The sequence below is a fragment of the Siniperca chuatsi genome, linkage group LG15 (assembly GCF_020085105.1).
Source record: "Siniperca chuatsi isolate FFG_IHB_CAS linkage group LG15, ASM2008510v1, whole genome shotgun sequence".
NCBI lineage: Eukaryota > Metazoa > Chordata > Actinopteri > Centrarchiformes > Sinipercidae > Siniperca > Siniperca chuatsi.
Genome location: NC_058056.1, coordinates 25,456,282 through 25,480,005, shown reverse-complemented (window position 1 = coordinate 25,480,005; position 23,724 = coordinate 25,456,282). Strand labels below are relative to the sequence as shown.

Sequence of the window (23,724 nt, the reverse complement as noted above, 5' to 3'; positions counted from 1 at the left end):
GGGCTGCAAGTAACGATTATTGTCATTATTGATTAATCTATCAAATACTTTCTCAATTAATCATGTAGTTTATAAAGTAGTAAAAAAAAAAAATGCCTATGACAATTTCCCAAAGCACAAGGTGAGATCTTCAAATTGCTTGTTTTGTCCGACCAACAGTTCAAAACTCAATGATATTCAGTTTATAATGATATAAACCAGAGAAAAGCATTCGTGTAGCTGGAACATCTTAAGTTTTGGTTGATTTTTTAATTGATTATCAAAACAGTTGCAGATTCTTTCTCTGTTGATGGACTAATTGATTGATCGATTAATCGTTTACATGTCATTTTGACAAAGCAGCCCTTTGGATCACCCAGTAAATCTATTTTATCAAAGACTTTAGCATTAGCCTCATATAATAAAGCACTTTATTGTCAAAGTATTGCCGAGTATTGTCCCTGAACGCATCTTTTAGAGAACAAAATAGGGCATTTTACTGATAAAAGTCACAAAACACTGCTAATGTCTAAGTTTGTTAAAGTTTTTTCCTTTAAAGGAGTCTTCCTTTACGAGACGGAACTAACGTTATTCTTCAGAAAATTACTTCCGGCAGGGGGGAACATTTGTCACTCGTTCCACAAAGTTCCGTTTCCAGCAATTTCTGAGACACGGCAGATAAACGCAGGAGCACCGCTACAGAGCCAGTAGCAGCTAGAGGCTTCTAGAAACAACGTGCACCGGGCAGTCACCGGCAAACAAACCTGCTCTCCGCTCACAACGTTACACATTCAAGCTTGTAAAGGCATTTAGCTGGCCAGATGGCTAAGTGGGGAGAAGGGGACCCTCGTTGGATTGTAGAGGAGAGAGCCGATGCGACTAATGTCAACAACTGGCACTGGTAAGATACGATAAAAGGACACTGACTGCTAGCTAGCCCGCTAATGCTAACTTCCACACATTGATCTCTTATTTAACGCCATGTCAAGCTACAGCTGTTATTTTTGGGGATTTAGGTCCCCTATGTAGATCCATTAGTGTTATTTGGTTGTTCGTAGACAGTAAAATGTAGAGTATTATTGAAGTAAAGAATCACATTTGGGGGACTTTACGATCGTTTTCAAGTTAGCTTCGCGTGTAGCTAGCTACTGTAGCTTTTAATGCATGCATAGAAGTTGATAGCCGTCGGTGGTGGTTAACAACACTTTGTCTGTTACAACACACGTGTTTCAATGTAATAACATGCTCTATAGTGTAATCATGTGGTAATTAAGTTTTCGGCTTCGGTTATTACACCTGTATAGAGCACGTGAGGTAGTCCCTTTTTACAAAGTGACTGAATCGTATAGTTTGTGGCTAACGTCACTCGCTAAAAAACTATAAATGGATCCAAATTATGGTGTTCTGACAGTTGTTTCTATCTTGTTGCGAGCTCGAAGTAGTAGTATAAAAGTGGCCATAAGTATTGCAACACATCCTATACACCTAATACATATACTTTACTGTTTCTAGGGTTTCCTCCATTGTAACCTTTAACATCATTCAGTTCAGAAATGTATTTCCTCACTTTACATATCTAAAGGGTTGTTCCAAGACTCAAAGGGCCTCTAGATGGTATTGTGTCATGATTACATTCCTGTCAAGTACATCTACTCAGTGATGTCTTTATATCAAGCAAGTGCTGCTGTTAAAAGTTCCCAAAATGCAGCTTTGGTGACTTTAAACTCATACTTGCTGGCTGTGGATGTAAAGGATGAAGGTTCGGACCACCACAGGCCTCTACTGGCTACCTTTACTGTTGGAAAATGGCACTTCTGCGATAATGGCATCTAATGTCCTTTTTGAGGTTTGGCCATACCACTGTTTTGAATGTTTTAAACCATTTACTGTGAGTTACTGTGTGCATATTACTGCAGTTTTTCATAGTATATCATACAATGTTAGATTGTTGTATGTGTTGTTCCTGGTTTCCTGGCAGCTCCGTATAAAAATTAACATATAAAGCTTACTTGAGATGATTAATTGATTACATATGACATCATGTCTGAATGTATTGTCAGTTATGTTGTCGTGCAGTAAAGCCCTCCCCGTAACAAACTACACTTTCAGCTGCAGACCAAGATAATGCAACATATTGACATATACAAGTAGACTTGACGTTCACTGTAATACGTTCACCATCTCAGGAAAGTTTGAAGTTGATGATTTTTATACCACGATGAAAATTAACAGAAACCAGCAGCTAAACAATATTAAATAATGCAGAATGCTTTTGACAATGATCAGCAGTGTAATATAAAACACTACTAAATAAATCATATATACTTTGTGCTTGTAATTAATATATAAATGTATAGTTAATTAGCTAACACATGCAAAAACATTGGTATTCTTTCAAAAACAGAATGTCTGCATGTAAAAAAAAATAGATTGAGGAATAAATTTCCCCCAACGAGTCTCTCTCAGCAGCTTGCTGTCAAGGCAACAGCTGTTCAGCATCAACCTGTGGGCAGACTGAGTTCGCTCCGAGTGATTTGTAGAGATGCATTAGGTGTTGATAGGACTTGACACTGCTGTTTTTAGCGCTAAATGTCCATGGTAAATAAGGTAAAAGACTGATATGCCTTTTTGTAAATCCCTAAATTCTGAATCCCTCTGAAGATAAATTGCTCAATAGCGTACTGATGTCTGTTAGAAGCTATGCATCTTCAGAAAAGTAGGTTTGTAGCATAGTATACAAACATTGAACAGTAAGGAAATGAAGAACAAAAAAAGCTCATGACACCTGCTCAACATAACACTGTAAATATGCAGATTTGTGTTGTTTACCCGTTTGCCCATTGCTGCTGGACTTTTCAGGACTGAACGAGATGCAACAAACTGGTCGTCGGACAAGTTGAAATCCTTGGTCCTCGGATTGACCGTGGATAACGAAGAGGGGAGCTGCGAGGTGACAGAAGTCAGCAAGTTGGAAGGAGAGGCCTCGATTAACAACCGGAAAGGGAAACTTATTTTCTTTTACGAATGGAACCTGAAAGCTACTTGGACCGGTAAGTAGAAGATTGAGGCTACTGTTGATTTTGTTTTGGGGAGGAATTTGGTTAAATATTTCTGCATTAAATTGGCGACACATTTGCTGACAGTGGTGGTGACTGTCTTTGCCGCTGGACGAATGCAGAGGAAACAAACAGAAAACTAACTTAATCACCTGTCTTACTGCAGTGCTCATTTCCTGAAAAGCTGTGACAGCTTTCTCATTTTGACAGTCAAACGCTTCTTAAAATAGAAAAGGACAGTTAGTCATCATCTGATCAAAAAGAGGTTTTCCTGTTGTTATCTCTGCTGACATCTGTATTCTCTTCATTTTACCAGGAAAGTCAAAAGCAGGAGTCAACTATAAAGGAACAATTGAAGTTCCAAACCTTTCTGATGAGAACGACATGGAAGATCTTGATGTAAGTTTCTCCAGCGAACTTGTGTATAATGATACTGACTGGTGTAGGAACAGTGTGGTGACGCCCGTCCTGTGATCCATGTCCAGATTTCTGTATCGTTGAATAAAGACGAACCTGAAACGCCACTTACCAACCTGATGAAGACAAAAGGAGCTGAGAAAATCCGCGAAGCCCTCGGAAGCTACGTTGGGTTCTTAAAAACAGGTGAGTGAAACCAGTCGGTGATCCAAATTAAAACACGAGAGGTCCATTCATCACCAAAACTTAAAACACAGGATCAGTTACAAGTCTCAAATTGATTGTAAAGTCTTTTAGGTGTTTACAGTGTTTATCTGTAATTTCAAAGGTCAGAAAAAATTGATTTGGCCTTTTTAACAGTGTCATTTAAGTCATGGCGATGACTGAATTTTAAGATTTAGTTTGCAATGATAAGCCTGTATGCCTGAGTTAAAATGTGTAACAACACCAGATTAAAAACCAAGAAGTACTTTAATTTAATATAAATGTTCATGTCAAACAGAAAGAACTGCCACTTTCTCTCAGAAAACTATTCTTTTTGAATAGTAGGATTTGTTTTTACTATATTGAGGATAAACATCCTCAACGATTATTCACTGTAGAGTTTTAACCCTTTGTATTAGTTTATTTAAAGTGGAATTCTTTCCTTTAATTCAGTGAAGATGAAGAATAAGTTGGCTCAATTGTTTTTATTTTTATTGCAGAGTTCACACAGGGAATGATCCTGCCTACGGCCAACGGTGTGGCCAAGCTGCAGTCCACATCGCAGTCCAAATCCAAGCAGGATAAAACTCAGGTTCGCGCTGACAGTCACAAAAGATCTCCAGCCATCACCTCCATTTTAAATTATTCACTGTATCAGAATCATCAGTTATGAACCCTCAGTGTTTTCCCTGCGGCAGTGCAGATCTCACCAGACTTTTGTTCTTGTGTGGAACAGATTTCCTCCTCAAGCAGCACAGCTGCTCCAATCAACACCGGCGTCAAGATCCCCACCTGTAAATTCAGCATGAAAGAAACGTTCCTCACCTCACCGGCTGATCTCTACAGGGTCTTCCTCAACCAGGAGGTGAGCGCCACCTGTTTATCTGACGCTGCTCGGGTTCAGTTTTCTACAAATATTCACTTTATTCTCAGACCACACAGCTAAAAGAATAAGTTACAAGCGCCAGTTTAACAAATATTTGATTTGACTTCATCTGACTAACGTCAGTGTTTGATTAACGTGTTTGTCTTGTATCAATCTGCAGATGGTCCAGGCGTTCACACACGCTCCGGCGATAGTGGACGGAGAGAGGGGCGGAAAGTTTCGTCTGCTTGAAGGAAATGTTTTCGGTGAATTCACAGAGCTGGTGAGAGTGACGTTCTTTTATATTCATCAGCAATGAAGAGTTGGAAGATTTTTGTAGGTTTTTGTGCATTTTGTTGTTCTCTATTCTACCACATAACAATGAATCCTCTCTCCGCCAGGCACCTGATGAGAAAATAGTTATGAAGTGGAGGTATAACAACTGGCCCTGTGGTATGTTGATTTATATAGTTTTTTTACTCTTAAGAACACACATTCACACACACATAATTTTTCACACATGCTTAATGTGTGTGGCTGGCTGCTATAAAAAATCATTTGGACTAAAATCAGAATCAGAAATACTTTATTGATCCCCGAGGGGAAACTCTTTTGCTACAGCAGCTCACTATCACGTCGGTGCACACAAGAATAGAAATAATAATATAAAATAATACGTCAACTCAAACACACTTAACTTAATCACTTTTTTTATATAAACTACATTTGCCGAAACTATGTAGTAAACAAGCTTGGCTGGTTATATTATCTCATAAGACAACTTAATGTAACTCTGTAGATTGCCGGATAAGAAATAATTAAAAAATGGACTAAATGTCCTTGGCTGCAGAGTCATATCATTTTTATTATTAAGAAATGACAATGTAGAATTAATTGTTTAAGCACTGAAATGAAAGATGATCTGCCTCAGTGTGGGGCCGTAACTCACTTATTTTACATTTGCTGTTACTAATAAAGTTTTTTTTTATAGTGTAACTTTTTGTACAACTTCAGACTGATGGTACGGTGTGATTTTATTCCTGCTGCACAGAGCATTACGCGACAATCACGATGACTTTCTTGGACCGGAGCAGCGAGACGGAGCTGAAGGTGGAGTGTCGAGGCGTCCCGGACAACGAGGAGGAGCGGACAAAAGAAGGCTGGAAGAGATACTACTTCGAAGCTATAAAACAGACTTTTGGCTACGGAGCACGACTCTTCTGAAGATGGTGTACTGTAGTGCGGTTTTCATTTGTTATGAATTTTTAAACTTCTTGTCCTTCGATCTGTCTGGCACAAGATGTCCCATTGTAAACTCATAGCACGAGTTAACGAAAGAGACGAAATAGGTGAAGGCCAGCCTGTCACCTGTCAGTGTATGTGTAAATGTTTTCATTTCTGAACATATTTAAATCTAGATTTCTCCCCGTCAGTATTTGGGTCAGTTGTTCAAAGGAGCGTAAATGGACTGTGCCTTTGGGACTCTGGATGGAAAATGGGTAGAATAAAGCAAAGAAGAATCTATTGAACCACTAATGCAAATTGGCCTCCACTTATATAAATATGTAATTACTGCAAGAGTTAAAATAAATGTTGGGTTTCTTTTATTTGAAAATGATTTCTTACTTATTTTACTCTTTTCAAGTGTAACTGTAGTGAAGATGCTTTCAGCCAAGATGCATGTTTCATTTAAAACCGCCGGATGTTTCCATTCCATCTGCAGGTAGCTAGCGTAGCAAACTAAGAGAAACGTTTTGCTATATTTGGCTTCCAAATGTAAATTTCCAGTAAAAAGTTTTCAGAACAAAATACATCTATTTATTCATCACTTCATCCCTCCACGATGTAAAAAGTTTAGTTGGTTGGAATAAACCAATCCCTGTATGCTCTTGATTTGTTTTTATTTATGTGAGCACATCTTTTAACTTCTTCACATTAAATTCGTAAATCACAGAAGCTGAAATGAACTTATTTATTTACAATTTGATTACATTTCATATGCAAAGGTTTACTGTCTTTAAAACGTTAATTTACAAGTGCTTTAAAAATGAAACGCTCAAAACAGAAACCGCAAAGGCCACTATTCAGCAAAATAAGCACTTAGTTTGGTTTTAAAGGTTGCTGCACAGTGTCTAAAATGGCATTTCAGCCATAGAGACGTATTATCTTACCATCTAAACTGTAACGTCATTGGACCAGAGCATAACCTCAGATTTATTTTCAATTCAAATGCAAAACAAAAGTTTAAAGCAAATTGCCTAAATAACAAAAAAGCTTTAGAATTTAAAAGTAAAAAGCTATATATATATATATATATTGCATAATTTAAGTTCATTATAAGTATTTTCTTTTAGTGTAAAATTAAGAGAATTTAAGTTCTTCTTGTCCTCCTAATACATATCTGCTACAAACAAAAAGGAAAAGGGCTTCATTACAAAATGTAATATTTTCAAAAAACAAAAATCCCAAAAACTACATTAGCAGGCAAATGTCTAAATTATTATATAACTTAAACAACTTTTTTTCCCCATAGTAAATATCCCCATCAAAATGGTGACCTGGACCAGGTTAAAGCTGGATTAAAGACGAACTTTTAAACAAAAGTGACGTGATGAAATGACGTGCTGCTGTGAGTTCGCAGCTCTTTCCTCTGGTTGAACGCTCACAGTCATAAGCAGATGTAGAGCTCCGACTCCTGGAAGAAACAGAGCAAGTGAGACTCCTGTGAGGCTAATAAACTCCTAATAACTGAGGTTATCAACAATGTTGGCGTCCTAGGATGAATGTGCCTCTTTACATCTTTCCTCTGGTGCCCCAAGACAAACTTTACATGTTTTACCCCAGATGAGGTAAGAATATAAGAACAGTAAAGTGTTTTCTGGAGTGTAATGGACGTCACAGCCTCATGGGGCCGCTATTGTAACTTACAGCCTTTTAGTCTTGTTAGCTGAGAGTTCAATCACCAACTACTGAGCAAGAGCATCTAACCTTTTTTTTATATATAACCTGCTCTAATGACGAGTACTAAAAAACAAAGACATCCTCATAATCTGTGTTGCTGCTGTAAGAAGATAAAATCATCTCTTACTTTGCATGTCAGAGGATGAATGTGAGTTTAAGTGTTTTCAGTCGTAGGATACGTACACTGGAGCTGGAGTCGTTGTCCAGTGAGTCGAGGCTCGATCGTGGCGCCATTTCTACCACTTCAGCCGTTTTTTTAAAGAAATGTCATGCTGTCTGGTCCTGGACAGAACATCATGTAAGAATATAGGTTACAGCTGAAACAATTAGTCAATCAACAGAGAAGTTTTGATAACTGATTAATCATTACGGTCATTTTTCTGGCAAAAATACCAAAAATGATCTGATTCCAGCTCCTCAAATGTGACGATTTGTGGCTTTTCTTTGTCATATATGATAAAGTTAATTGAATCTTTTTGGGTCTTGGACTGTTGGTCGAACAAAACAAGCAATTTGAAGATTAATTTCATTGACCCAAACGATTATTCGACTGATTGAGAAAATACTCTACAGATTAATCGATAAGATAGTTATACTGTAGATACAAGACAAAGATCCTTTTCAGTTTCAGATTTAAGTGAACTTGTGTAATTTAGAACAAGTTGCAAAAAGTTTCAATATGCAGCATTTAAAACACAAATATTTTACCTCGCACAATATTTTGTTGTAACTATTTTCCTTTAATGCTTCTAAAAGTGCTATTAAACTAAGCTTCTCTGAAAAGATGATGACTTGGATAAAAAGCCTATAACACATATTATCTGTGTTTGTAAAAAAACACTTTTCACCACCCAAACAGTGTGTTATGTTTGAAGCTGAACTGATGAGAAATCTTTCCGTCTCTACCTGTACAACGGCCACACACTCATGCCTCTGTTGTCCTTCTGGCCTGCCGTAGACGTGGCTTGCTCCGCCAGGTCTTTGAGGAAGTGGAAGAGCTTCTCTGACTCTATGCACTGCTTCCTACGCAACAACGCAACACAATAAATGAATTGTCCACTCTCCATGTACATCTTTTTGTAAATACAAACATGACTTTAAGTTATCACATTCTCAAAAATCTAAGCTGTGTCCTAATTTCATACTGAAAAAGTTTTAGATATTTAGTGCGTTTACACACAAAAAATGGGCAAAGGCATGCTCAAAAGTGTCGATATGCAGACCTAATTACTTTAATTTTTGAGTAAACATTAAAAGGACCGAGAGGTGCGACCACATCACACCTGTTTCAGCCTCTTTACACTGGCTCCCTGTTTGTTTTAGGATTGATTTTAAGATCTTGTTGATTACTTTTAAGGCTCTTCATGGCCTGGCCCCAGATTATATTTTAGACCTTTTAATCCCTTATGAACCGTCACGTAGTTTGAGATCTTCGGGCAGGGGTCTCCTGTCTGTTCCTGAGTCCAGGATGGAAACTAAGGGGGACAGAGCTTTTGCCATCAGGGCACCGAGGCTATTATTATAAATGGTGATGAAGGCAGCTCCAAGAGGATTTAAGAAAATAGCAAAGTAAAAAGTAATCCAATAAAAGTTTTTCCTTGCCACTGTCGCAAAATGCTTGCTCATGGTGGGATTTCTTGGGTCTCTGTAATTAATATTATAAAGAGTACGGTCTAGCACTGCTCTATAGGAAAGGTGCAATGAGATAACTTCTGTTATGAATTGGCGCTATATATATAAAATTGAAGTGAAGTGAGTTGTTAAATCTTTAGAAAGTAATTTGCTTTGTTTTTGTGAGTAGAATTTGCAGCAGCCTACCGAAGTCACAGCAGTATAATTTACATAAAAAGACTAATGTAAAACGATTTCTTGAATACCAATACTATGAAGATAAGTATGTAGTACATACTGTATACTATTAGTTTGGCATATGGGCGGTGAATGCATCAGAGCTGGATTAGTCCTGAGTTTTTCTTCACTACAAATATCCAGTCAGCACACTTACGAAAGACGAACAACGACAGATTATATAATAACTGTCAGACAACGGTTATACTGTCGAAAATACACAGACAGAAGTTGTTGCTGTCCATTGTGCTGAATGAGACAGGGGCGTCCGGATTACGTCAGGTAACCGCCACGCCTTTGTGAAGGTGGAACAACAGGCTTACTCACATATGAGCGACAGATACGACGGCGCTGAGCTTCGACTGAGTTATCAGACAGGTTTCAGTCAGCAGACACTTCAGGAACATTTCCAACGCCCGAGCTGCTCTCTGCAGTTCAGGACTTTACAGCTCTACGACGTCACACTTCACTTCAACACATCTCTACGTGCCTGTGAGACAACGCAGTCATCTCTCAACACTGGAGAGATGACTGTGTCATCTATATTTCCTCCAGGACTACAGCAGAAAACAGACTGTATCACCGGCAGGGATATTATTTTGGTACATTTTATTGAATTATTTATTGTTGCAGCACTTGGTTTGTTAATTAATGCCTCATTTAAAAGTAGCAGTGTGTTAAACTGAGCAGGGGATGGCTGCAAAACCTGGAAGAAATCCATCCGCTCGGGTTTCGGTGGAGAGTTTTGTGTCCCATGATAATAATATACAGTAATTGTGAGGAAGAACAATGCATACTTTCAGTTTTTGGAAGGAATAAAAAATGGTTTAATGTAGGATCGGATATTTGAAAATTTTCAATTCAATTGCCAACAACATACCAGAGTTTCAGTACCTAAAACACAAAAAAACACGTTTAAAAATAAACGCAATTTCTCAAATGTTTAAACATAAAACATCCTCACAGTCTGTCTGTATTCAAAAAGGTTTTGCATGCCATGTGTTAAGATGGTACCTCGATTAGAATTAGATATACTGGAGGGACTACAACTCCCAGCATGCTTAGGAGTCCTTAAGGAGGAACTGAAGGAAAACAGGGAGTTGGAGGGGGAGAGGACTGCTGCAAAACAGATGGCTGAAAGTTGAATTAAAAGCAGTAACCTGTAGCTGCTCTCAGCACTGATCAAATACCGCTGATCCTGCATATCTGCGGGTTTAAAAAGGATACAGATGATCACAGGAACCGCCATCGCAATCCTTCCCACCTCTGTGTCCTTCTGCATGATCTTTTTGATGCGACTCTGGGAGCAGAAACAAAGATTTCAGCACTTTCAGAGACATCCAGAGAAATGACATGCCAAGTTAAGATGCTGCATTCAGGCGCTTTCCTCGATCTGAGGTCATGAAAACAACATGTAAAGCATTAAGCGCTAACACTTCTAAATGATAATAAACAGACCCTCGAAATCAGTTGAAGTTTTTAATCGATGCTGTTTTATGAAATGGTTAATTTGTCATCTATGTGTTTACGTAACATAAAATACATATATATCAAAGAAGATTCAAAAATACAGAAGAACAGAATTAAAATAGAAAGCAGTGGAGCACAGACCAATATACAGTTAGAATCAAAAGTTCTTATTATGCTGCTGATCTGTGTTTTCTTTTGTCATTTCCTTTCTATTTCTTTCTTGTTCTTTTACGTTCTACTTCTTTTCCTTCATTTTGTACAACGTTTAGTGTTTTGTTTTTGTTTTTTCTGTTAAATTTGCCCTTTGCATCGTCCAAACAAGGCCAGTGCCGAATATATCGGATCTGTCAAGTACTTTAACATCTGAATGTTGGTATGAACATCTTCAGATTTACCCCAAATTGTTAACTCAGCGTCCGTGCTGTCTGCACTGTAAATATCCCGTGTTTAACCCGGGTATCGTAAAAAGTTACGGTTTTCAGTTCACCACCTTGTCAGGACGGTGATATTCCAGATGTCCGACAGCCCCTGAAAGCAGCAGGTGCTCCCAACATGGCCGCAGCTAGCTGTTAGCTGCTGTTAGCTGCTTTTAATCTTTTAACCTTTTAACAGCTTTCATACACCAGAATAAAGTTTATACTCACAGGAGGGAACCGTACATTATATCTTCTCTTCTGTCCGGGCATTTTACTCGCTTTAATCCGCGCGGTGCGATCACATTTTTCATGTTTTTACCGCAAACCGCCGCTGAGTCCATTTGTTTACCTTCAGCAGGAACAAACCTGAAAAACTGATGCAAAAAAAAAAAAAACACACACCTGAGGTCAACCCCTCGTGACCCCAATAATGACGTCATGACCAACGCCGGTTCCCTGGGTAGTTAATAAAAAGTAATTCATAATTTTACAAGGACAAATAAAAAAAAAAATGTTTAAACTTCATCAAATCAAAGGAATTTAAAGTTTTGAGAAATGTCATTAATTTCTGGTGTTTTGCATTTAGTGTAATCCTCTTTGAATTCAACAGTTCAGACTATTAACATTTAACTCAGACATTTAGATGCACATAAGATACCAAGACATGATGTATAAGAAATGTGTGCTATAAGTGAATTCCTTCAAGAGATAAAGTTGAACACTATGTGTGAAACTGGGGGAAGTGGACACACACATCTCTCTCCCTTACAGACTTTGTTTTCCCACACAGATTAAGGTAAATTCACATAAACATTTTCCACAATATAAACTCAAACATCTGACATCTAGCTGAGTTTACGGATAGAGTATCTCCCGCGTCTGAGCCGATTTCTCATCTTTCTTTTACATAAATAAAAGTAGTACACATAAAAACATATATATCAGTCATGTCGGTAAACTGCAGACCAAGTAAAAAGATGCTTTTGTTGGACTTTACTTTATTTGCAGATTAATTGATCATATTAATGCACTTATACTGCACATATTCTTTATACTGTGAACATTTGCACATTGCATCCTCTTCATTTTAAACACTGTACAGCTCTTTTCACTTAAGAATATATACATTTTACATATTTGTAATGTACAAATTTTGTTTTATACTTTTGATTGCTTGACTTTTGCAGTACTTATTTTTTCTCTTACTTTGTATATTTGGACTGTTATGCACCACAACGCCAAGGCAAATTCCTTGTGTGTGTGAAAACCTACTTGGCGATAAACCTGTTTCTGATTTTGAGTCTGATTAACCAGCTCACGCAGACATCGATGTGATGTAAAATGTGCCAGATTTTGACAAAACGCTAATTCGTTCTCTGTGATATCTGGGTATGTTCAAAGAAACTAGACTCCATCTTGTGATTGGATCACACCAGCCGCAAGGCCAAATCGGTGTGTATGTGGGCCAGGGGTGTAAAGTGGGGGGGCTGATGGCCTCTTCCCTACTTCCTCCCCCCCTACTCCCGGCGGACCACACCCATCTTCAAACTCGGCCTTCATTTTGCGCTCAACTACACACCTGTAAAGCTTCGTGACTGCTTCTTGCACGGTGGTGACGCTATCACGTCGACGAAAACTGTGCACAGACATATAAACACCTGGCAAAGTACTCAAAAACCGCTTCTGTGGTAGTTCCCGCTACAGTAGGCGTCTCCAGGACCACATTTTGCCACAATGACACGCACACACAGACACATACACACACACACAGCCACACTGTGGCAGCTGGTAACAAAAAAACAAGACAAAAAGCAGAAAAAAACAACACCAAAGGACATTTAGTAAAATACGGCCTTATAGAACAGGTACGTAATAAGAGCCATTATAGAACAGAGACATACAAGCACTTATACACTTTACAACAACAGCCGGGGCCAAACATGACAAAGGACAACGAAAATATAGAATTACAAGGAAATACGAATGACGCATGCTGTTTTTTAAGAGGTTGTATCTTATGTCATTTCTAATTAAAAACAACAAACTGATTAAATTAATAAGAAAATTTTTCCACAGCTCTTTTTAAAATAAGACACAAACATAATTTCTCCATTCAGACTTGAAACTGACATATGCAAAGCTAATCTGGCTGCACCTCCACAATCCACGTTGCTTACACTACATCTTATTCATGCAGGTATTTACAATCTCGTGTTAAAATTTAAACGATCTACTGGGTTGTTGTTGAAGAGCTGAGGACCATCTAGACAACATGGACATTTTCATTTGGACTTGACATGCTTATAAATCGATTATCTACAGTTTATTCTCTCTCTGATTGCTCTACTGACTACAAAGGTCAAAGATAAGCAATATCAGTATTCATTACAACGGTTATATTACACTAATAAAGCTTCAAAGCAGCAGGACGGCTCTTTATTTCTGTTTCTTAATTTGTTTTCCTTTGTGAAAGAAACACGGCAACATGTTGCCCTGTGTGCTATTTGCAGTCTGTATATTTGCCACATGTCATGTAGACGGTAAGCGTTTTCTTGCCCGAGTCTCTACTAAAACTACCTCTTTTAATTTGCTGTTGTGCAGCCAGCTCTTCTACATGTGGATCTGAACCGGCCCGTCTACAGAATCTGGAACAAACATGTATTTATAATTTTTCTTCTCTCTTGCAGGTTACACATTAAGGGAAGAAGAAGAAAATTTAAACCAGGTATTGTCTCCATCTAAAACATTCAATACTGTATAACCGACATGACATTACAGAACAAAACCAACCATTTCTTTCTTGGTATATATATATATATATATATATATATATATATATATATATATATTATGGAGCACTGGCACTGTTTCTTTTGCTGTTGCTGTCACTCTGAATAAGTTAAATAAATGTCTAAAATTTTAATGAGTTTCACTCTACATAATTGACTGTAAAATAGTCTGAGAGTATAAGAATCAATAGTGCAACTGAGTGTGTGTGTGTGTGCATGTATACTTTTAGATTTTTATTAAATATCAGACGTGTTCACTGACCTCAGCTACAGAACAAACTGTATGTATTTATTAATGTCATTGTTTGATAACATATTTTGTAAACTGATTCATTTAAAGGCCTTATGCAGAGGTTTCATGCCACTTTCTGCAAGATGTGCGCACAGTCCGCTGCTTTAGATAATAAATTAGAGATAGATAATAAAACGCTTACAGTATATGCACAGTAAACCTTTGAATTATTAGCACTGAGGTGTGATAGATTGCTCTTCTTTTAATAGCTGCTAACCCTAAAAGAGGTTCATTTAAACCACTTTCCAACATGCACCTCAACCCATAAATCTTCCGGCAACTTTTTATGTTGTGTGGAAGCAAGAGTTTGATTTTCCATTAAGACTTTCAGGTAATTATCGTACTTATGAATAGCTCTATTCCAGGAAATCTTCCTCCATGACTTAGTGGGGAAAAAAGCAACATTGCCATGTAAAGGACCAAAAAAGGTTTAATTTTTTTTTCGAATTGAAAGAGACGGACAGCCTGCAGCTGTGTTCTGGGCCCAAAGCACCAAATGTGGGCTGGCTCTTTCCAATACGTGGCTGCCAGGTTTAGCTAGTTTTTTGGAGGGATGCAGACTTGGGCTTGGAGTCAGTTCCAGTGTGCAGCACTCTGCAGACTAGTGTTGGGCCAGTGCTGACACCTGGATTTAGCCCAGTATACTTTGTGCATTATTGATCATTAATCTAGCAACCAGGTGTGCTGGATACAAGCTGCTGTTGGGCTAAGCGATTTTGGACGCTGGGTGACCTCGTGAGCCAGGCAATATGTCTAGCTGTTCCCTTTCTATCCAGAATGGTTTTGTAATGTGAGAAAAGACTTGACATAGATGTTTTTCTGTGTGAGCAACAAAAAACAGTTTACATTCACCTTTATTTAACCAGGAAAGCCTCACTTTTTCAAAAGGAACCACATAAAACAGACAGAATACGCCCGAAAATCAGAATTGCACAGAAATGTGATTATAAAATTATGAACATTTCCAAATCAGTAACGATTTCACACTAAAACAACCTTAATTGTACCTTAAAACAAGAGCTGTCTAAAACCAACAATAACTTAATGATACCAACACATCAAGATGATAAAATACACAAAAACATCAGCAGCCAGGAGAGAAAGCGGCTCAATACGGACTTTGGGAACTGTTTGGGTCCCATGCATTAAAGGAACACCATTTGAGAGTTCAAGTGTCCACACAGTGCCGGTCTACACGCTGCCAGATTTAAACATCCTGAATATATGTGCACAGTGTTGGCTACTGTTGAGTAAAGTTTAAAATGATCAGCCTTTAATAGACACATCAGTCACACCCTAGTGCATACTATCAGAGTTCATGCAACCCTGAAGCCATTTCAGCTCCATTCAGAACAAACAAACCTCCAGTCAAAACTCTTCAGCTTTAAACAGACGTCTCTCGACGCCACGCTAACGGTGGGAATGTGTCTGCGTGGTTTTCCTGCAGGATGTTTTAGGAACAGATTTTCTCCAGCGTCGTCTGCATCCTCTCTTCAACTGCCCCGACATGAGTCCGTCTCCCACCGTCCCCACCTCGGGTGAGTGTCACTTTTCTGCTACTTTTTACTTTTACCCCACTACAATTTGGCTGTAAATATTCAATAACTTTAGTTACTAGTTACTTTGCAAATTCAGATTAATAACACAAAATATAATCAACAAATAAATGATCATGTATTATTATAGGTTAAGATAAGATTTTATTGATTACCTGGGGGGAAATTCACAAGCTACCCAGCAGTACTATATATAAAGTAGTTAAAATGAGCTCCACTTTTACAAGCTGCAACATTACATTAATTATAATCCAGTAATATAATGTATATTATTCTGAAATGGGCCATTCTGTGTAATAAACACTTTTACTTAAGTAAGATTTTGAATGCATGACTTTTTCTTCTACACTGTGGTATTGCTACAGGAAGTTAAAGAAGTAAGAGAGTACTTCTTCCACCACTGCCAACATGTCTGTCAATATTTTGAATGTTTTGGTCCTAAATGCCTTTAATGTGAGAGCAATACACCTGCACTGAAGTGGTTTCTACATGCTAAGCCAGTTAACCCCTTTGCTTTATATCTGACTCCTTTAATCCTTGATCCTTATTAAGTTTAACGTGTGAAAGTTAAATCAACTGTTTGCACATGCAAGGTGAAGGCATCTATGAAATTTGGGTAAAAACGGGGACCATGTCGAAGAATGAAGAACAAAGTGTTAGCTCTTACAGAGATATTCTGCTATCAAGTAAAAAAAAAATGCTTCAGAGCTCTGCTTCATGTGTTGGTTTGTCTCTTTATTCTGGCTGTTTCCTTGTTTGTCTTCTGTTCTAGTTGAACATGTTAAAGCTGCAGATGTCAAAGTCATCGCCGCACTGGGAGACTCTTTAACTGTGAGTGAAGTGGTGTTACAGAAATACAAATACTTACAAATGTATTTATCTTTAATAATTTTACTGGGAACTGTACAGGTTTGTATTGGCATGGAAATCAGTACAGTGTGCCGTGTTTGATTAGAAACCATTACCGGCTCAAGGAAACCAAAATAATTTAAGAAGGAAAACACCAGAAACAATACAAACCCAGTAGAGAACAATATATTCCTTCATGGAAACCATTAGAATAATTTAAAACATTAATGAAAAATTAGTTTTATTGGGTTTAATGTCATTATTATTATAATTATTATTATTATTATGAATAGTAGTAGTAGTAGTAATGAAAACATGTTAATACTTTAATAGTGTTTCTCTTCATTAAGAATATTGCCTGATTTTATTGCAGACAGCTATTGGTGCCAATGGTTCTACGATTCTCTCAATACCTCTTGAATTTCGCCACGTGTCTTGGAGGTAAATCAGTACAACGCCCAATGCCCTTATCTCCATTTGAGATAATCTTGTTTTTTTTTTTTTAAACCTATGTAACCAATAAAGAACTCCAAACTCTCACTTGAATATCAGTGTCCTGTCAAAGGTAATCAATAGATGATTTATACCAATCTGTAGCCGGCTCAAAAAGCTGCTAATTGTTTTGCAACACTGTATCCAGGTTCATTTATTTAACTTTATCTTATCTTTCCAGTCACATTATACACGTTTTTATTATTAATTACATTTTTATTGTGATTTATGTTATTATTGGTGTGACTCCATTCATCACAAACCATGTCCCTTTCTTTTCCTTTCTTCTGCGTACAGCATCGGAGGATATGGAACTTATCAAAATGTCATAACACTGGCAAGTAAGTTAGGTTATAGTGAGCAGATTACAGTTTAAAGAATCGCAGGAGCAAAAATAATCTCATTTCAATGTGTAAAACCAAAAGACAGCAGCTATCTAGGTTAGCAAGTTAGATTAGCCGACCTAAGCTAGTTATATAACTACCTAATGAATGAATGAATAAAAAAAAGCTGTATTCATTTTCTTCTTCTGCAACCTGCAATCTGCAATTCTTTGGCTGAGATTGAGATTATTTCTGACTTTGACGAATGTTTGTAAAACTAAAACCTCTTTATGCCAGGACGACTTGGCTTGTTTGTACCATAACAATCTATGTCATAATGAAGCATTTTCGTCTGGTAAATATTAGAGCTATCAGCTGACAAAATCACAGGATCCTTTCTGCTTTATGAGATCTATATTTTTTAAATGTTTGATTGTCTTGTTGTCCAGATATTTTCAAACTCTTCAATCCCAAACTGCTGGGTCCATCACCCGTGATGACATTCCACGGCAAACCAACAACTGTCAACGAGACCGGCTTCAACTTCGCCGTCACCGGCCACAACACGCTGTAAGACTCTGACGGCCTGGACGCTCACTCGCACTTTATATTATGTCCATATTTTTCCTTTGAGTTTTCTGTTGACGCAGTTTGGTGTTCACGTCTTCTTCTTCCCTCTCTGTTGATATTTTGAAACTGTGTGGAGTTTCAAACAATTGGAGAAATATTTGGAGATGTTGTGTGTATATATATATATATATATATATATATATATATATATATATATATATATATATATATATATATACATATAAATAATAGAGTGTAACTTTAAGCTGTACAATACATTTTCGTCATGCAACTGTAGGAAGCTTCAGTAAGGAGGCTGCAACCATGAGACACTGAATGTCTTCAAAATGTTTTCCCTTAAGTTCAAAGATCAAAATAATTACAGATGCAAATTATTTGATAATCATACGATAATGTTTTATTGATGTCAATATAACTGGAGACTCAACGCTGCGTGTGTTGGTGTGTGTTTGTCCTTCCTCAGAAATGTCTCAGATCAGATAAGACACATGATAGACACGTTCAAGTCTTATCCAGTAAGTCTCAGTTAAATGATAAATAATCTTAATCTTCTTCTTCGCGTGACATTCACCACCAAACTGAGACAAAACTTCTTTTTTAGGGTCTGAACTTCCAAGAGGACTGGAAGCTGGTGACAATGCTGATCGGCATGAACGACATCTGCGATTACTGCAAAAACAAAGTAAGAGCTTTGGTGTGTTTGTCTGTATTTGTTGAGCTCAGTTCAGATTTATTAAAGATTTTTTAAAGACCAATATAGTTAGATTTTTAAAAAAATCTGATAACATATTTAAAGACAGACTTAACAGTAGCTGATAATCTTGTTTTTGCTGACCTCTTTGCTGTGTCAGTTCACCGTGACATTACTGCTGGGAGTGGTTACAGGTTACAGGTGCAACAAAGCCCACTTCTGTCCACACCTATCAGTGATGCGGGGTGTGGTCAGGGGTGACACTTTTAACCAGAGAGGGCAGAGAAACACTGCTTTCCAGCGTGGTATTAACAGATATTAAGTGTTTTATATGATATGATTATTCTACTATTCTCTCTAATTATTTGGTAGCAGTGGAAAATATATAGGACATATTAGGTCTATACACTGAACACTGAACATTTAGATTAATGAGTTTAGCGTACAAAAATAATAAAAAGAGAGGAAAGATAATGTCAGAATTTAAATCTGATCCTCCCTTCACTTCACGTTCTGCTCAAACTCTCCACAGATTCTGTTCTCCCCCGACAGCTTCATTCAACACATGACAGAAGCTCTGGACACGATGATGAAGGAGGTAAGATTTTATAACCCAAAACAAGGTCAGAGACTAGATCGAAAGTCTAGAGCCACACCAGGCTGAACTCCTCATTACACACCAGGAAACTAACTGTTTCAACCTAAATCAAAAGGGTTTATTCTGCTTTAAGAGATTTCAGGCTCAGCTCTACATTGTCAGATTTGACTATCTATTAGCTACAGCTGCACTTCTGAATCCCCCCACACCTTTCCCATGTCGGTATTGGGGGGGGCTGCGATAAGTTTTGTAACTGCCCACTTTACGCAGCGATTGGCCAGGTGTGCATAGGTGTGAAAGTAAACAGGGTTTGAACTAGACTGCCTGAAAGTGTGCGTCATTATCCTTATTTTAAATGATTATTGCGTCTCACCCCTCTATTTGGCAGCAGGCTTTTTGCTTAACCTTCGAGTGTTATAGTGTTATAGTTATAATAACTTTTGCCTTCAGGTGTGTTCGGACAACAAGTCCTACGAACTAGTTTGTTCTGAGCATCATGAACCCTTTATCAGCTGTCCTTTTATCACCTTTAACTGTACATCGTCAGCATGTTAGCTGTACTTTGGCTTGGCTATGAGCTTAATGCTAACATCAGTTTACTATAAGTCTGCCGTAAGTATGCTAATATGCTCATCAGAGGCATATTAACATGTTAGCAAGCTTAAATGCGAACAGTTGGTATGTAAAAATTAGCATGTCAGGGTGCCCCAGGGGTTAGTGTTAGGGTTTCCTGTCATCCCTCTACTTTGAAATACCAAGTCAAGATATTTCAGTCTGGACCAACAGGCCGACCAACATCACTATCCCTGCAGGCCAGGCGCTGATGTAGAAAAAGTAAAGGGAGGGTTTAACTTTTTTAACTAAGAAACTATTCATTCAGCCAGTTGTATTGATAAAAACACACTGTCTATGAATTGTGTTGCCTAAGTTGTCAATGTATTGTGGAGCTTTTTATTTACAGTGCCTTTGTATGCATTTATATCTGTGCAACTGCTGAAAAAACAGTTTTGTTCTCCACTATCATACTATGAGAAACTATGAGTTTCAGTATGTTAGTGGAGTGGAATGGTTTAAGTATGAGAGCAGATATGCAGACATTGAAAGAAACACTCTTCAGTCTGCAGAAATGATTTCAGTCAATGAATGTTTTCTTCTGTTTTCAGATCCCCCGGACAATCGTGAACGTGGTGCAGATTCTTCCCATGAAGCCTCTCAGAGAGGTTCAGAGACCGACTCTAGGCTGTCAGCTTCAAAAGTTACCTGACCATTTTCTTATTTTTTTGTTTTTACCTGTTAGCCAAACTGCAGGACCTAACTATTACCACCAAATTCTATTAAAAGTAGATGTCTAAACTTCCTTATATTGTTTTTAGATAATACTATATCACTCAAACAGTCACTATTATTGGCAGAATGAGATTCATATTTTCACCATTGTCAGATTAAGAGTCCTGAATAAGAATCATTGGATTGCTGAGCTAGCTAGATTTCCATTTTCAGGAAGTTAATGCATTTTATTAATATATGTATCACAGAAATCCAGCTATAAAATCTGATTAGACGAAGAGGTGATCAAAACTTCATCAATAAAATGTGAAAAATTAGGTTTAGATTAATACCAAACTATCATACTATTCTTCAGATTGCTTAACGTTCCTATAATTATTATTAAATGTTGAGTTAAAGACGTATTTATTCACCTTTATTTGTGCAGAATAAACTAAAATATCAGGAAATCCTATTCCTAAACTAATTCCTAACGATAGACTGTAGTACGTGATCGGGTAAATGATGCAGTGCAGTGACTAAACAGGGGTTTCATATTTCACCTGCCTTATATTAGTGTCCGAATCTATAAGGATTATAAATCATAACTGCTCTGATAATCTGTTTATTTGATAACCTGATAATCCGATAGTGTGATAATCTGATAATCTGCTCACAGGACTTTCTGCTCTTGCCTCGTTCAACCTGAAGAAAACTCCACTGAGCTGAAGGAGCTGGTTGAGGTTAACTATGAGTTCCAGGTGTGTGCAAGCTAATAAGCTAATCAGACTGTCCTCACTGACCCGGCTAATTCTGAAAATGCCTTTTATGTGTGAAAATGAGTCCACGCTAGCATTTTCAGGTGATGTCGCTTTCATAAAAATCTCCATTGACACTAAAATGCCTGAACAACAAGAAAATGGCTAAATCTCTTCTGTTTTGTCGGTAAACATCTGGACAGTCTGGTTGCTCTGCTCCGTTAAACCTTCTGCTCTCTGTGATCAACTATACTGTGTTTTCACATTGTCAAACTCATAATTTCATTGTTCTCATTTACATATGTTTCTATTTCTGTTGTCAGACAACTGACTGAACGTAAAATAGTCGAGTTGCCTGACAAAATAAACAGAAATACATCTTAACGACTGTATTGTGTGTTCGGCTATATTGACATTTAAAATGGGCGACCGCAGAGGAAGTTAAGGGAGACAGACATGTCTTCACAACTTAACTGCCACACAGCTCAGTTTACACATTAGCACACATTAAAAATGTAAGCTGACATTTTTAGAGACGGTATCAGATCCAGTTTCGGATGAGAAAAACGCTGACAGAAAGAAAAGAATGTGTTTTTCATGTGCTTCATGTGGACGTAGTCTTAGATTTATTGTATTTATATGTATTCCATTTTGTAATTGTGCTTTTTCGTTGGCTTTTTTTGTGTTTAAAATGTGTTGATGTGTGGGTCACTGATGAAAATGTAATGTAATTCCACAGGAACAGCAGACATTTCGACTTGTCATAGCAGGAAAAGCACAGGTGTTACTAATAACATTAACGATGGCTCAGTTGTATTCAAGCGTCCCAGTAAGACATGACAGTTAGTCAGCATGCGCAATACCAGGACTCTGAAACTGAAGCAGCTAAATGGAATTCAGCCATCAGTCATTACTACTGCGACACGTCTGCTGTGACTAAGTACATAATGGTGATATTATGCTATCAGGCAGTAAAAGCCTTGACGTGTTGCCTTTTTAACTTTCATTGTTTCTAGAGAAGATTAGAGAAGCTTCTGCACAGCGATCGTTTCTTCAAAAAGGACTTTGCTGTTGTTCTGCAACCTTATTTAGAGAACACAGGACCACCGAGACTTCCTGTAAGTCTCTCACATTTCCATTATTCATGTGTTGCCTTTTGTTTCCCTATGTATCAATTTCTTTTTCTCTCAGCAAATCACTTTGTTTATTATTTATTTAAATACATTATTTATTAGTGATTTATTTATTTTGGGTTTAATGTAACTTCAGGATGGGACGTTTGACTTGAGCTTCTTCACGGCCGATTGTTTCCACTTCACTGTTAAGGGTCATGAGGAGCTGGCAAAGGGACTGTGGAACAACATGGTGAAGTTTTATGTTTTTAAGTTGTAATGAATATCTTTAGATAACTGTTTTATTTAGCTAAAGGTTTGGTTTAGATAAGGGCCTATAATGGCCACATCACAGCAGGTTGCTAAGACTAATATATTGATATTTGTATCAATAGTTTCAGTAAAAAGTGAATTAATTTGGTTTGGAATTTATCAAATATTCTGTGTAATGCATTTGGAGCTGCCTAACAAAATATAAAAGTATGCCATCACTGAATTCACACAACATCTAACTGACAGCTCAGGACAGAAACGGCTGAAAAACTGTCAACTTAACTCTCAAAATGAAACAAAGCTTTTCCCCTCAGTTCCAGCCTGAAGGAGGGAAAGAGATGATAAAGACATTTTCAGAGCCAATAAAACTCATCTGCCCCACAAAGGTACAACATGACCGACGTGTTGAAGATTTTCACGTTTCTGTATGTAGATGATAAAATCCCTTTAAACACGTTTTTCTCACATTTATCCAGGAACATCCTTACATTTACACCAGACCCCGAGTTGAATCGTCTGCACCGACGCTGAGACGTATCTCCGCGACGACGTTGACGCTGATGTCTCTGCTCTCTGTGTTTAACTATCTGTAGTTCAACAGGCAGAGCAAGGCACCAGCACTGCCTGGATTGAGGGTTTGATTCCCACTGGAGCCACAGATCCTTAAAACATTAACACTCAGGGAACTCTAACTTTCTTTGTGTGAAAAACGTCCACCATATGGACATTAACTTGGACGTTGATGATGTGATCAATCAAGAGACCAGTTTATATTTTGTTTTAGAAGTTAGACATTGGTAACTTTTTATCAGTACATTGACCAGTGTACTGTATTTGTGATGTCTCCTCTTCTGTGATTAGATATAAAAATGTTTCTGACAGCTGCTGAAAATGAAATAAAACAGTTTCAACCCATGA

At 37.7% G+C, this 23,724-nt stretch overlaps 3 protein-coding genes across 4 annotated transcripts; 2 read left to right on the top strand and 1 right to left on the bottom strand.

Moving 5' to 3' along the window:
• The first annotated feature begins 634 nt into the window (after positions 1 to 634).
• On the top strand, positions 635 to 6,414 carry ahsa1b (AHA1, activator of heat shock protein ATPase homolog 1b). Its single transcript, XM_044166805.1, has 9 exons — positions 635 to 880; positions 2,839 to 3,029; positions 3,352 to 3,434; positions 3,521 to 3,638; positions 4,157 to 4,248; positions 4,393 to 4,521; positions 4,703 to 4,804; positions 4,923 to 4,974; positions 5,573 to 6,414. Exons 1-9 carry the CDS (start codon positions 801 to 803, stop codon positions 5,743 to 5,745), a joined length of 1,020 nt encoding a protein of 339 aa, XP_044022740.1. The 5' UTR covers positions 635 to 800; the 3' UTR covers positions 5,746 to 6,414.
• Positions 6,415 to 7,078: 664 nt separating this feature from the next.
• Positions 7,079 to 11,687, bottom strand: LOC122861836 (dr1-associated corepressor). 2 transcript variants are annotated; one of them, XM_044166806.1, is made up of 6 exons: positions 11,445 to 11,678; positions 10,558 to 10,630; positions 9,658 to 9,751; positions 8,389 to 8,505; positions 7,666 to 7,764; positions 7,079 to 7,216 (listed from the first exon to the last, which is right to left on the bottom strand). In XM_044166806.1, the coding sequence occupies exons 1-5, from the start codon at positions 11,484 to 11,486 to the stop codon at positions 7,719 to 7,721; spliced, it is 372 nt and encodes a 123-aa protein (XP_044022741.1). In that variant the 5' UTR covers positions 11,487 to 11,678; the 3' UTR covers positions 7,079 to 7,216; positions 7,666 to 7,718. The 2 variants fall into 2 exon arrangements, with proteins under 2 accessions (XP_044022741.1, XP_044022742.1); XM_044166807.1 differs by lacking the exon at positions 9,658 to 9,751 and having other exon boundaries at positions 10,491 to 10,630; positions 11,445 to 11,687.
• Positions 11,688 to 13,633: 1,946 nt separating this feature from the next.
• On the top strand, positions 13,634 to 23,724 carry LOC122862025 (phospholipase B1, membrane-associated-like). Its single transcript, XM_044167183.1, has 16 exons — positions 13,634 to 13,756; positions 13,904 to 13,941; positions 15,745 to 15,835; positions 16,626 to 16,684; positions 17,076 to 17,143; positions 17,492 to 17,535; positions 17,967 to 18,087; positions 18,572 to 18,623; positions 18,710 to 18,790; positions 19,332 to 19,397; positions 20,561 to 20,652; positions 21,343 to 21,424; positions 22,438 to 22,539; positions 22,691 to 22,786; positions 23,121 to 23,192; positions 23,283 to 23,724. The coding sequence occupies exons 1-16, from the start codon at positions 13,702 to 13,704 to the stop codon at positions 23,397 to 23,399; spliced, it is 1,236 nt and encodes a 411-aa protein (XP_044023118.1). The 5' UTR covers positions 13,634 to 13,701; the 3' UTR covers positions 23,400 to 23,724.